A 9,917-nucleotide genomic window follows, 5' to 3' on the forward strand; every position below is an offset into this window, starting at 1 on the left:
CCTCCTCTGTTGTGAACTCCTTGACACATAGCCTAAGTCAGCTGGTTTTGTATTTGCCTCTAGAAGCACTTACCAAATTACATTGTTTTTTCATTTATAAATCTCTCTTCCTCATCAGATTGTGAACTTATTTATACTTTTTGTTTTTCCAGCACTCACTGTAGACCCCATTATTTGGTAGACACTCAGTAAATATTAACCAAATGAATGCTGTCTGTACCAAAAAGGTAACTCTATTATGTATTTAACATTGTTCTGGCTTTTATTTAAAAGATATTATAAGAATTCAGATATTAGGAGAGATTGGAGAGGGTACAAGAAGAGCAAAATAATTGTATTGTTTGACCTGTGGAAAAAAGCTAAAGAGATCTGGGGGAAAAAACTTTAGAGAAAAGAAAGCAGCAAGGCTATTTACAAAAAGAAAAAGAACAGGTAATATAGAAAAAGGTTAGCATTCCCTTCATGAAGAGTAACTAAGCTCTTCATGGTTGGGGTAATTCAGTGTAACCATCTTTTTGATAGCAAGTGTAGAGAGATATTGGAAGAAGTCACTGAAGTTTTAGAGGGAAAGTTGCTACTCCTTTGTCACACTTCACCACAAGCTATGCAGGGAGGGTAGTGTGAATAGCTGATGCCTGGTGGCCTCTTATATTTCTGTGTCACAATTTGGAAAATGTTATAACCATCATCCAACTAATAAATACTTTTTGCAATTTGAGATTCCCCAAACCCATGCTTACCAGGGGCAGTTGTGGAGGTGGGAGAAAAGGGATCTGAGGAAAAAATGGTGGTCCTTGTGGTGGGTAAAAGTTAAATCTCTATAATGAGAAACATGATGTCAGTCATTCCAAACATTTGAAAACTTTTAAAATGATGAACATGTCATTTGAAAATACAACCAGAAGTTTACCTGACCACTGGAACTTCCTCCAGACTGCTCAAGCTTGTAAAACAATAACAGCAACAAGGTAAAGCAACATGTGGCAATACGTTATTCATTACAAAGAGATTTTATTCTAAATGAGAATAGGTAACAAGCCACTATTGAGCATTATACCCATCAGTGATGTAGCTGTCCTTCTGGAATAAAAAGCAGTTGAGTCTAATAGGGAAAAGTTGAATTAATTTTGTCCAGTGATTTAGAACTTGTACTTTTTACCTTTAAACTTATTTCCGAAGAATGTTTTCTCTTTTTTTTTTACATTTTGTAAGATTAATTACATATTGCGTGCCTCTTCTTCAAATCAACAGTGTTCTCAGTTTAATTCTCAGCATTTATCAGTTCAAAGTGGAGAGAGTATGGAAGTGTAAATTTAAAGTTTGTATCCCCAGATACAGATTTTGAAAGCTCCCTCACTTCTTTGAAGGCTCCTTTGTTACAAAATGTTTAGGGGACAGGTGTTCCTGCCTACTAGGTACCCTGTCTAGTCAGACTATAATAAGCAGAGCTTAAACTCACAGATCTCATTCGTATAGATGGGGACACATGTCTGTAATCAACATGAGATGGTTTGGGGTAAGGGTATTGTAAACGAAACTCAATTCAAACTGCCTAATTAAGACTTAGGTCACTGTGGAATACTTGTTCTATATTGCTAAGTTTATTTGAGAGCTTCCTATGTTCCAGTTAGGACTCTTAAGTGCGTTAGATGCATTTTTATCATCCTTGCACAATTCTGAGGTAGTTCTTACAATTCATTTTACAGGCTGGGAAGCCATGGGTTAGTTCCTCACTGAAGGTCATGCAGCTTGCAAATAGCATGTAGAGCTGGGATTTGTGCTGGGAAGACCGTTGGGCTGAAGAAGAGCGGTAAATTCCTGGTTCTACAACTTTCCTGGAGTCCACTTTCCTCTTCTGTGGAATGAAAAGATAAAGGTAATGCTTTCTAGCCCAGAAATACGATGTCACTAGAATGGAAATGGAGTGGAAAACTGAGGAACAGTACTCACAAGGATGGGCAGAGCAGTGGCAGTTATCAAAAGGCCAGCAAGGATAAGAAATTTCATTCTGAAGGAAGAGTCTGGAATTGAAGGGTTTGGAGATCATTTTTAGTTTTTTCTAAGTCTTATTCCCATTATTAATAGACTGTTTAGTTAGAGGTGTTGAATAGTGGTCAGACTAAATTCTGTCTCTAGATCCAGGTTTTGTAAACATACATCAGTGCTTTAAAAACAGTGTTTAGGGACTTCCCTGGTGCTCCAGTGGTTAAGACTCTGTGCTCCCAATGCATGGGGCCCGGGGTTTGATCCCTTGTCAGGGAACTAGATCCCACATGCATGCCGCAACTAAGAGTTCCCATGCCGCAACTAAAGATCCTGCATGCTGCAGCAAAGATCCCGTGTGCCACAACTACAGAAAAATAAAAAAGATCCCACATGCCGCCGTGAAGATCCCACATGCAACAACGAAGATCCTGTGTGCCACGACTAAGACCCAGCGCAGCCAAATAAATAAATAAATAAATAAATAAATATTTTTTAAAAAAACCACCTGTCTTTAGACAAGACATGCATTCTGTGGCTCATAATATTGCATATACTTACTACTCTTCCTTGTAATCTCACAGTTCAACCTGTACTGTTTGGTCCCTGAAGTTATTTGAACTTGTGATCTCTACCCACAAGTCTTCAAACACCAATGTCGTATCATACTTAGGATCGGAGATACAAGACCACTGGCTCAAGTGAGATTTCTTATGTAATATACAAATAAATACACCTTGAGCTTCTACCCACCGTGAGATCTACGAGGTCTTCACATGGTCTGGATGCTGTTACTGACAATTGCAATTTCTCAAGAAGGAAATGATATAGGAAAAATCTTGAAAGGCATAATGGATTGGTAGAGAATAAACACAATATGAATAAATTCAATGAAGCAAATCAATGTGATCTTTACTGGCCAGCTGATTCTGAAAGCAAAGCTTTATATGGCCTTAAATTACATTTAATTCAAATTAACTTACCTTAGGAGTTTCAAACTAAATCACTGTACTCTGGAATTGAATATTGGAAGAAAAATCAATTTCATCATATTCCTATTAAGACTTGTCGCCATCACCTGAAGAAAGTCATATTCCTTGATGTCACTCTTCAACTATTTTATACATATGTATTTGAAATTCAACTCTGATTTATCTTCATGCTATTTCATTTTGCCTGAAATTAGGCAGCTTATCTCCCTTTCCCTTTTTCATGTTTCTTATTTGTATTTTTCTTCCTTCTGGATTCAAACCCTTGGCTTTATTTCTTCCTTTGATAAGTGGACCTATTCATTAAATTATCTAAAACAATACTTTCACCTAGTGCGATAGAATCAGTCCAAATTATACTGTGTCTTTTCAATTACCTTTGCTTCAGATGGTCCTTGGGCAACAAATTCAAAGAGCAGTGTGATCTAGAATCTCTATGCCCATCTCGTATTTAAGCGATATTACTAATGCCTTTGTGCTCATGGGTAATATGAGTCACAGAATTTGAAGCAAAATTGAATAATTGGTTTTCGACTAGGAACACCAACCTCTAAAGTATTTCAGTTACACAGAGATAGGCTTAAAGACCGATTACTGAGAAATAACTTCATCTCCTTGGTTGGGATTAGAGTAATGTCTTTACCGCAAACAACTCACAATTAAAAATTATGACCACTAAGAGTATTAAAGTGCTTTTACAATATATCATCCAGGGCAGCTATACATGTGGAAGCCTTAACTAACAGAAAAATTTAAGGTTCTAAAACTTTCTATTATTAAATAACATTTTTATTTCAAAATGAAATTTATTTTCAAATAAAACATTTTTAGTGAATAGGTAGTGTCCTCAGCATTAAAATCACTTTCCAGTATTCCAAAACACTTAAAGTATTTAAAACACTAAACATAGTAATTTAGGTCTAATTAATGCCTCCAAATTTAATTTCACTATTCCGAACAAATGTACAATTAGAAACGTGGTTTCGAATTAGTTAGGACCTCCCATGACATTTCTTTGCAAGTACACGTAAAAACATTCTGAATTTTGGAATAATTCCTAAAATTATTTCTGTAGTTGGAAGAAATTATAAATAATGCTTAATTAGATTTTAATTAATCAAATTGAACTTAATTATTTAGACATGATCTGGTGTGACGTGGTCTGGTTAAGAACAAGTGACTCACTGAGCTAAGAAAAGACAATACAGTATGAAAGATAAAAATACAATTTTGAAATTAATCAGAGATTATTCTGATAAAAAACAAACTCTTCCCTAAGTGTCCTTCAGATAAAATTCCTAGGGGCATATTCTTTAAGTGACTATCACAGATAAGCCTCTGAACAACAACAAATTTTTGATTAGTTGAAAGAAAATAAAGACAATTGCACTGATATATTCCATTTCAGATAGGAAAATATGTGGGGACTTCCCTGGCAGTCCAGTGGTTTAGGACTCTGCACTTCTGCTGCAGGGGACAAGGGTTCGATCCCTGGTTGGGGAACTAAGATCCCACATGCAGTGTGGCGGTGTGGCCAAAAAATAGTGACCAAAGAAAGACACAAATTTTCTCTTATGACACATTGTCTTGCTATCAAGTTATTCTAGTACTATTCACTTCTGACTACCTTGGACATCAAGACACTTCAGGGCTCTCCACTGTCTGTTATTGTTACATTCCCTTTATTTTGAGGACATGAAATGTGTAGAGATTTTGCTGGACCTCCCTTTCCCCAGACACACATGCACATCTGCACAAAAGCTAAAATTAGTTGCATCAAGCAGTGCACAATCACCCATATTTTAAATTGAATTTGGTGACGAGCACTTGAATTCTTTTTTTTTTTCTGTTTAAACTTAAATTATGACAAAAACCATTCATGAGCAACTACCATTTAACAGCTGAATATTTGTTTCCCATAAGAAACAGCTCCCCAACCACTCATACTTTTTTTTTTTAAGCCGTAGGGTCTAGAAAGCGTGATTATAGTTTGATATGAAGTATGAGCCCTGGGTTGGTCTTTCACATATAATTGTTCAAGTAAATGATTGAAATAAACTTGAGTAAACATTTGGATTTTTATTAGGATATTAAGATACTGAAAATAACACACATCAACAACAAAGAGCCTTATTTCACTTTTTTGAAGTGCACATGGTATTATGGACAAAATGAATGTATTATTTTTTCGAGTTTTATAATCTTTAAGTGTCTCATAAATGGATGCAGAGAGTGATGAGTTAAACTCCTGTTCACAAACAGTATACAATATTTTGCGTATATTGACTTTACTTAATTTTAAAGTTTTATTTCCAAAGTTAGTGTCAAATGCCTGGTGCATATACTGTTATCAAGCAGTTACTCTCATTGTCGTCGCAGACATGCAAGCATTTTGCTAAATATCAATCTACAAGTATCACACTGCATATACTTCAGAAGTGGTCAGAACAAAGGAGGATGCTGGGTAGTTTGAGTTCTTTCAAATCTTAATTCAAAACAGGAGATTTTCATCTATGTCTTCTGTAAAAAAAAAAAACAAAACATACTTTTAGAAAGTAGCCAGAGCAGTAATATAAACAAGGTTAGAACTAGGGGATCAGAGAACCCATCAATAAGGCGGTACGATGGTGGGTCTCAATCCTGGTAGGGCGTCAACATCACCTGTGAAGCTTTAAGAACTATATATCCTTGGGCCTCACTCCTGCCCCCCCGAATCAGCATCCCCATGGGTGGGCCAATGGCATGTATACATTTAGAAAGCTCTGCAGGTAGTTCTGATGTAGGCTTGAGAACCACTGATAGAGGAGGTTGAGGGGAAACCAGGCAAGAAGTGTCAAGTATACTAATCTGTAAGGGTTGCTAAAATATAACCAAAATAAATAGAAGTATAGTTCCAGTTATATCAAATTTCCAATCAAGTAATTGTAAAAGAACTTGTTGCCACACTAATGGAAGAAGACAGCATCCTCTGGGGGATATAAGACCACTCCTTAGCATTGTGGCCCACCCTTACTCAATAATTCTTGAACAGATACCTAAAGCAGATTAATCTGAAGCATACTACCCTGTCTGGGACACCAAGTAGTTTTCCTGCCCAATGTAAGTTTTCCTCTTGCCCCAAGAGAGGGAAAGATTACAGACTTTTGCTGTATTTCTTGTGAGCACTGGCCTAACTTGTAAAGTAGGGATAATAGTCTCCTGACTTATAAATTTACTCATATTTGCACTCATACTTTTTGTCTTCTTTTTTTTTTAATTTAATTTAATTTATTTATTTTTATACGGCAGGCTCTTATTAGTTAATCTACTTTATACATATTAGTGTATATTTGTCAATCCCAATCTCCCAATTCATCCCACCACCACCACCTCCTCCTCCCCCTGGCCCCGCCACCGCTTTCCTCCCTTGGTGTCCATACCTTTCTTCTCTACATCTGTGTCTCTATTTCTGCCCTGCAAACCGGTTCATCTGTACCATTTTTCTAGATTCCATATATATGCGTTAATATACGATATTTGTGTTTCTCTTTCTGACTTACTTCACTCAGTATGACAGTCTCTGGGTCCATCCACGTCTCTACAAACGACCCAATTTCGTTCCTTTTTATGGCTGGGTGACATTCCATTGTATACATGTACCACATCTTTATCCATTCGTCTGTCGATGGGTATTCAGGTTGCTTCCATGTCCTGGCTATTGTAAATAGTGCTGCAATGAACGTTGGGGTCCATGTGTCTGTTTGAATTATGGCTTTCTCTGGATATATGCCCAGTAGTGGGATTGCTGGGTCACATGGTAATTCTGTTTTTAGTTTTTTAAGGGAAGTCCATACTGTTCTCTACAGTGGCTGTATCAATTTATGTTCCCACCAACAGTGCAAGAGGATTCCCTTTTCTCCACATCCTCTCCAGCACTTGTTGTTTGTAGATTTTCTGATGACGCCCATGCTAACCAGTGTGAGGTGATACCTCATTGTAGTTTTGATTTGCATTTCTCTAATAATTAGTGATGTTAAGCAGCTTTTCATGTGCCTCTTGGCCATCTGTATGTCTTCTTTGGAGAAATGTCTATTTAGGTCTTCTGCCCATTTTCTGATTGGGTTGTTTGTTTTTCTGATATTGAGCCGCATGAGCTCAATATCCACTTCTTTCCATTACTCTAGGAGGTGGGTCAAAAAAGATCTTGCTGTGATATATGTCAGAGAGTGTCCTTCCTGTGTTTTCCTCTAAGAGTTTCATAGTGTCCAGTCTTACATTTAGGTCTTTAATCAATTTTGAGTTTATTTTTGTGTATGGTGTTAGGGAGTGTTCTACTTTCATTCTTTTAAATGTGGCTGTCCAGTTTTCCCAGCACCACTTTTTGAAGAGACTGTCTTTTTTCCATTGTATATCCTTGCCTCCTTTGTCATAGGTTAGTTGACCATAGGTGCATGGGTTTATCTCTGGGCTTTCTATCCTGTTCCATTGATCTATATCTCTGTTTTTGGGCTGGTAACATATTGTCTTGATTACTGTAGCTTTGTAGTATAGTCTGAAGTCAGGGAGTCTGATTCCTCCAGCTCCGTTTTTTTCCCCTCAAGATTGCTTTTGTGCCTCCATACAAATTTTAAGATTTTTTGTTCTAGTTCTGTAAAAAATGCCTTTGGTAATTTGATAGGGATTGCATTGAATCTGTAGAATGCTTTGGGTAGAATAGTCATTTTCACAATATCGATTCTTCCAGTCCAAGAACATGCTATATCTCTCCATCTGTTTGTGTCATCTTTGATTTCTTTCATCAGTGTCTTATAGTTTTCAGAGTACAGGTATTTTACCTCCTTAGGTAGGTTTATTCCTAGGTATTTTGTTCTTTTTGTTGCAATGGTGACTGGGATTTTTTCCTTAATTTCTCTTTCTGATCTTTTGTTGGTAGTGTATAGGAATGCAATGAAGAACATTACCAAATTCATTGATCAGCTCTAGTAGTTTTCTGGTGGCATCTTTAGGATTTTCTATGTATAGTATCATGTCATCTGCAAACAGTGACTGTTTTACATCTTCTTTTCCAATTTGGATTTCTTTTATTTCTTTTTCTTTTCTTATTGCCGTGGCTAGGAAATCCAAAACTATGTTGAATAACAGTGGCGAGAGTGAACATCTTGTTCCTGATCTTAGAGGAAATGCTTTCGGTTTTTCACCATTGAGAATGATGTTTGCTGTGGGTTTGTCGTATATGGCTTTTATTATGTTGAGGTAGGTTCCCTCTGTGCCCACTTTCTGGAGAGTTCTTATCATAAATGGGTGTTGAATTTTGTCGACAGTTTTTTCTGCATCTATTGAGATGATCATATGGTTTTTATTCTTCAATTGGTTAATATGGTGTATCACATTGATTGATTTGCATATATTGAAGAATCCTTGCATCCCTGGGATAAATCCTCCTTGATCATGGTGTATGAATCTTTTAATGTGATGTTGGATTCTGTTTGCTAGTATTTTGCTGAGGATTTTTGCATCTATATTCATCAGTGATATTGGTCTATAATTTTCATTTTTTGTAGTATCTTTGTCTGGTTTTGGTATCAGGTCATGGTGGCCTTGTAGAATGAGTTTGGGAGCATTCCTTTCTCCGCAATTTTTTGGAAGAGTTTGAGAAGGATGGGTGTTAGCTCTTCTCTAAATGTTTGATAGAATTCACCTGTGAAGTCATCTGGTCTTGGACTTTTGTTTATTGGAAGATTTTAAATCACAGTTTCAATTTCATTACTTGTGATTGGTCTGTTCATGTTTTCTATTTCTTCCTGGTTCAGTATTGGAAGGTTATACCTTTCTAAGAATTTTTCCATTTCTCCCAGATTATCCATTTTTTTAGCATAGAGTTGCTTGTAGTAGTCTGTTATGATGCTTTGTATTTCTGCAGTGTCCGTTGTAACGTCTCCTTTTTCATTTCTAATTTCATTGATTTGAGTCCTCTTCCCCTTTTTCTTGATAAGTCTGGCTAAAGGTTTATCAATTTTGTTTATCTTCTCAAAGAATCAGCTTTTAGTTTTATTGATCTTTGCTATTGTTTTCTTTGTTTCTATTTCATTTATTTCTGCTCTAATCCTTATGATTTCTTTCCTTCTACTAACTTTGGGTTTTGTTTGTTCTTCTTTCTCTAATTGCTTTAGGTGTAAGGTTAGATTGTTTATTTGAGATTTTTCTTGTTTCTTGAGGTAGGTTTTTATTGCTATAAACTTCCCTCTTAGAACTGCTTTTGCTGCAACCCAAAAGTTTTGGATCATCATGTTTTTGTTGTCATTTGTCTCTAGATATTTTTTGACTTCCTCTTTGATTTCTTCAGTGATCTCTTGGTTATTTAGTAATGTATTGTTTAACCTCCATGTGTTTGTGTTTTTTACGCTTTTTCCCTGTAATTGATTTCTAATCTCATAGTGTTGTGGTTAGAAAAGATGCTTGATATGATTTCAATTTTCTTAAATTTTCTGAGGCTTGATTTGTGACCCAAGATGTGACCTATCCTGGAGGATGTTCCATGTGCACTTGAGAAGAAAGTGTAATCTGCTGTTTTCGGATGGAATCGCCTATAAATATCAATTAAATCTATCTGGTCTATTGTGTCATTTAAAGCTTCTGTTTCCTTATTTATTTTCGTTTTGGATGATCTGTCCACTGGTGAACGTGGGGTGTTAAAGTCCCCTACTACTATTATGTTACCGTCGATTTCCCCTTTTATGGCTGTTAGCATTTGCCTTATGTATTGAGGTGCTCCTGTCTTGAGTGCATAAATATTTACAATTGTTTTATCTTCTTCTTGGATTGACCCCTTGATCATTATGTAGTGTCCTTCTTTGTCTCTTGTAATAGTCTTTATTTTAAAGTTTAATTTTTCTGATATGAGAATTGCTACTCCAGCTTTCTTTTTTTTTTTTTTTTTTTTTTTTTTTTGGTATGCGGGCCTTCCTC

General features: G+C 36.2%; 1 protein-coding gene and 1 long non-coding RNA gene across 2 annotated transcripts in view; one reads left to right on the forward strand and one right to left on the reverse strand.

Moving 5' to 3' along the window:
* The first annotated feature begins 200 nt into the window (after window positions 1-200).
* Window positions 201-9,917, forward strand: part of LOC129392231 (uncharacterized) — a 35,581-nt gene continuing 25,864 nt past the window's right edge. Inside the window, exons 1-2 of the long non-coding RNA XR_008617742.1 lie at window positions 201-227; window positions 1,707-1,876. This is a non-coding gene — a long non-coding RNA (uncharacterized lncRNA). The remainder of the gene's footprint in view (window positions 228-1,706; window positions 1,877-9,917) is intronic.
* SPARCL1 (SPARC like 1) overlaps window positions 5,039-9,917 on the reverse strand; it is a 59,881-nt gene continuing 55,002 nt past the window's right edge. The window contains exon 11 of the mRNA XM_007108920.4: window positions 5,039-5,492. Within this exon, the coding sequence (XP_007108982.1) occupies window positions 5,464-5,492 (29 nt within the window). The 3' untranslated portion in view covers window positions 5,039-5,463. The remainder of the gene's footprint in view (window positions 5,493-9,917) is intronic.

This window comes from Physeter macrocephalus, chromosome 7, assembly GCF_002837175.3.
Source record: "Physeter macrocephalus isolate SW-GA chromosome 7, ASM283717v5, whole genome shotgun sequence".
Classification (NCBI taxonomy): Eukaryota; Metazoa; Chordata; class Mammalia; order Artiodactyla; family Physeteridae; genus Physeter; species Physeter macrocephalus.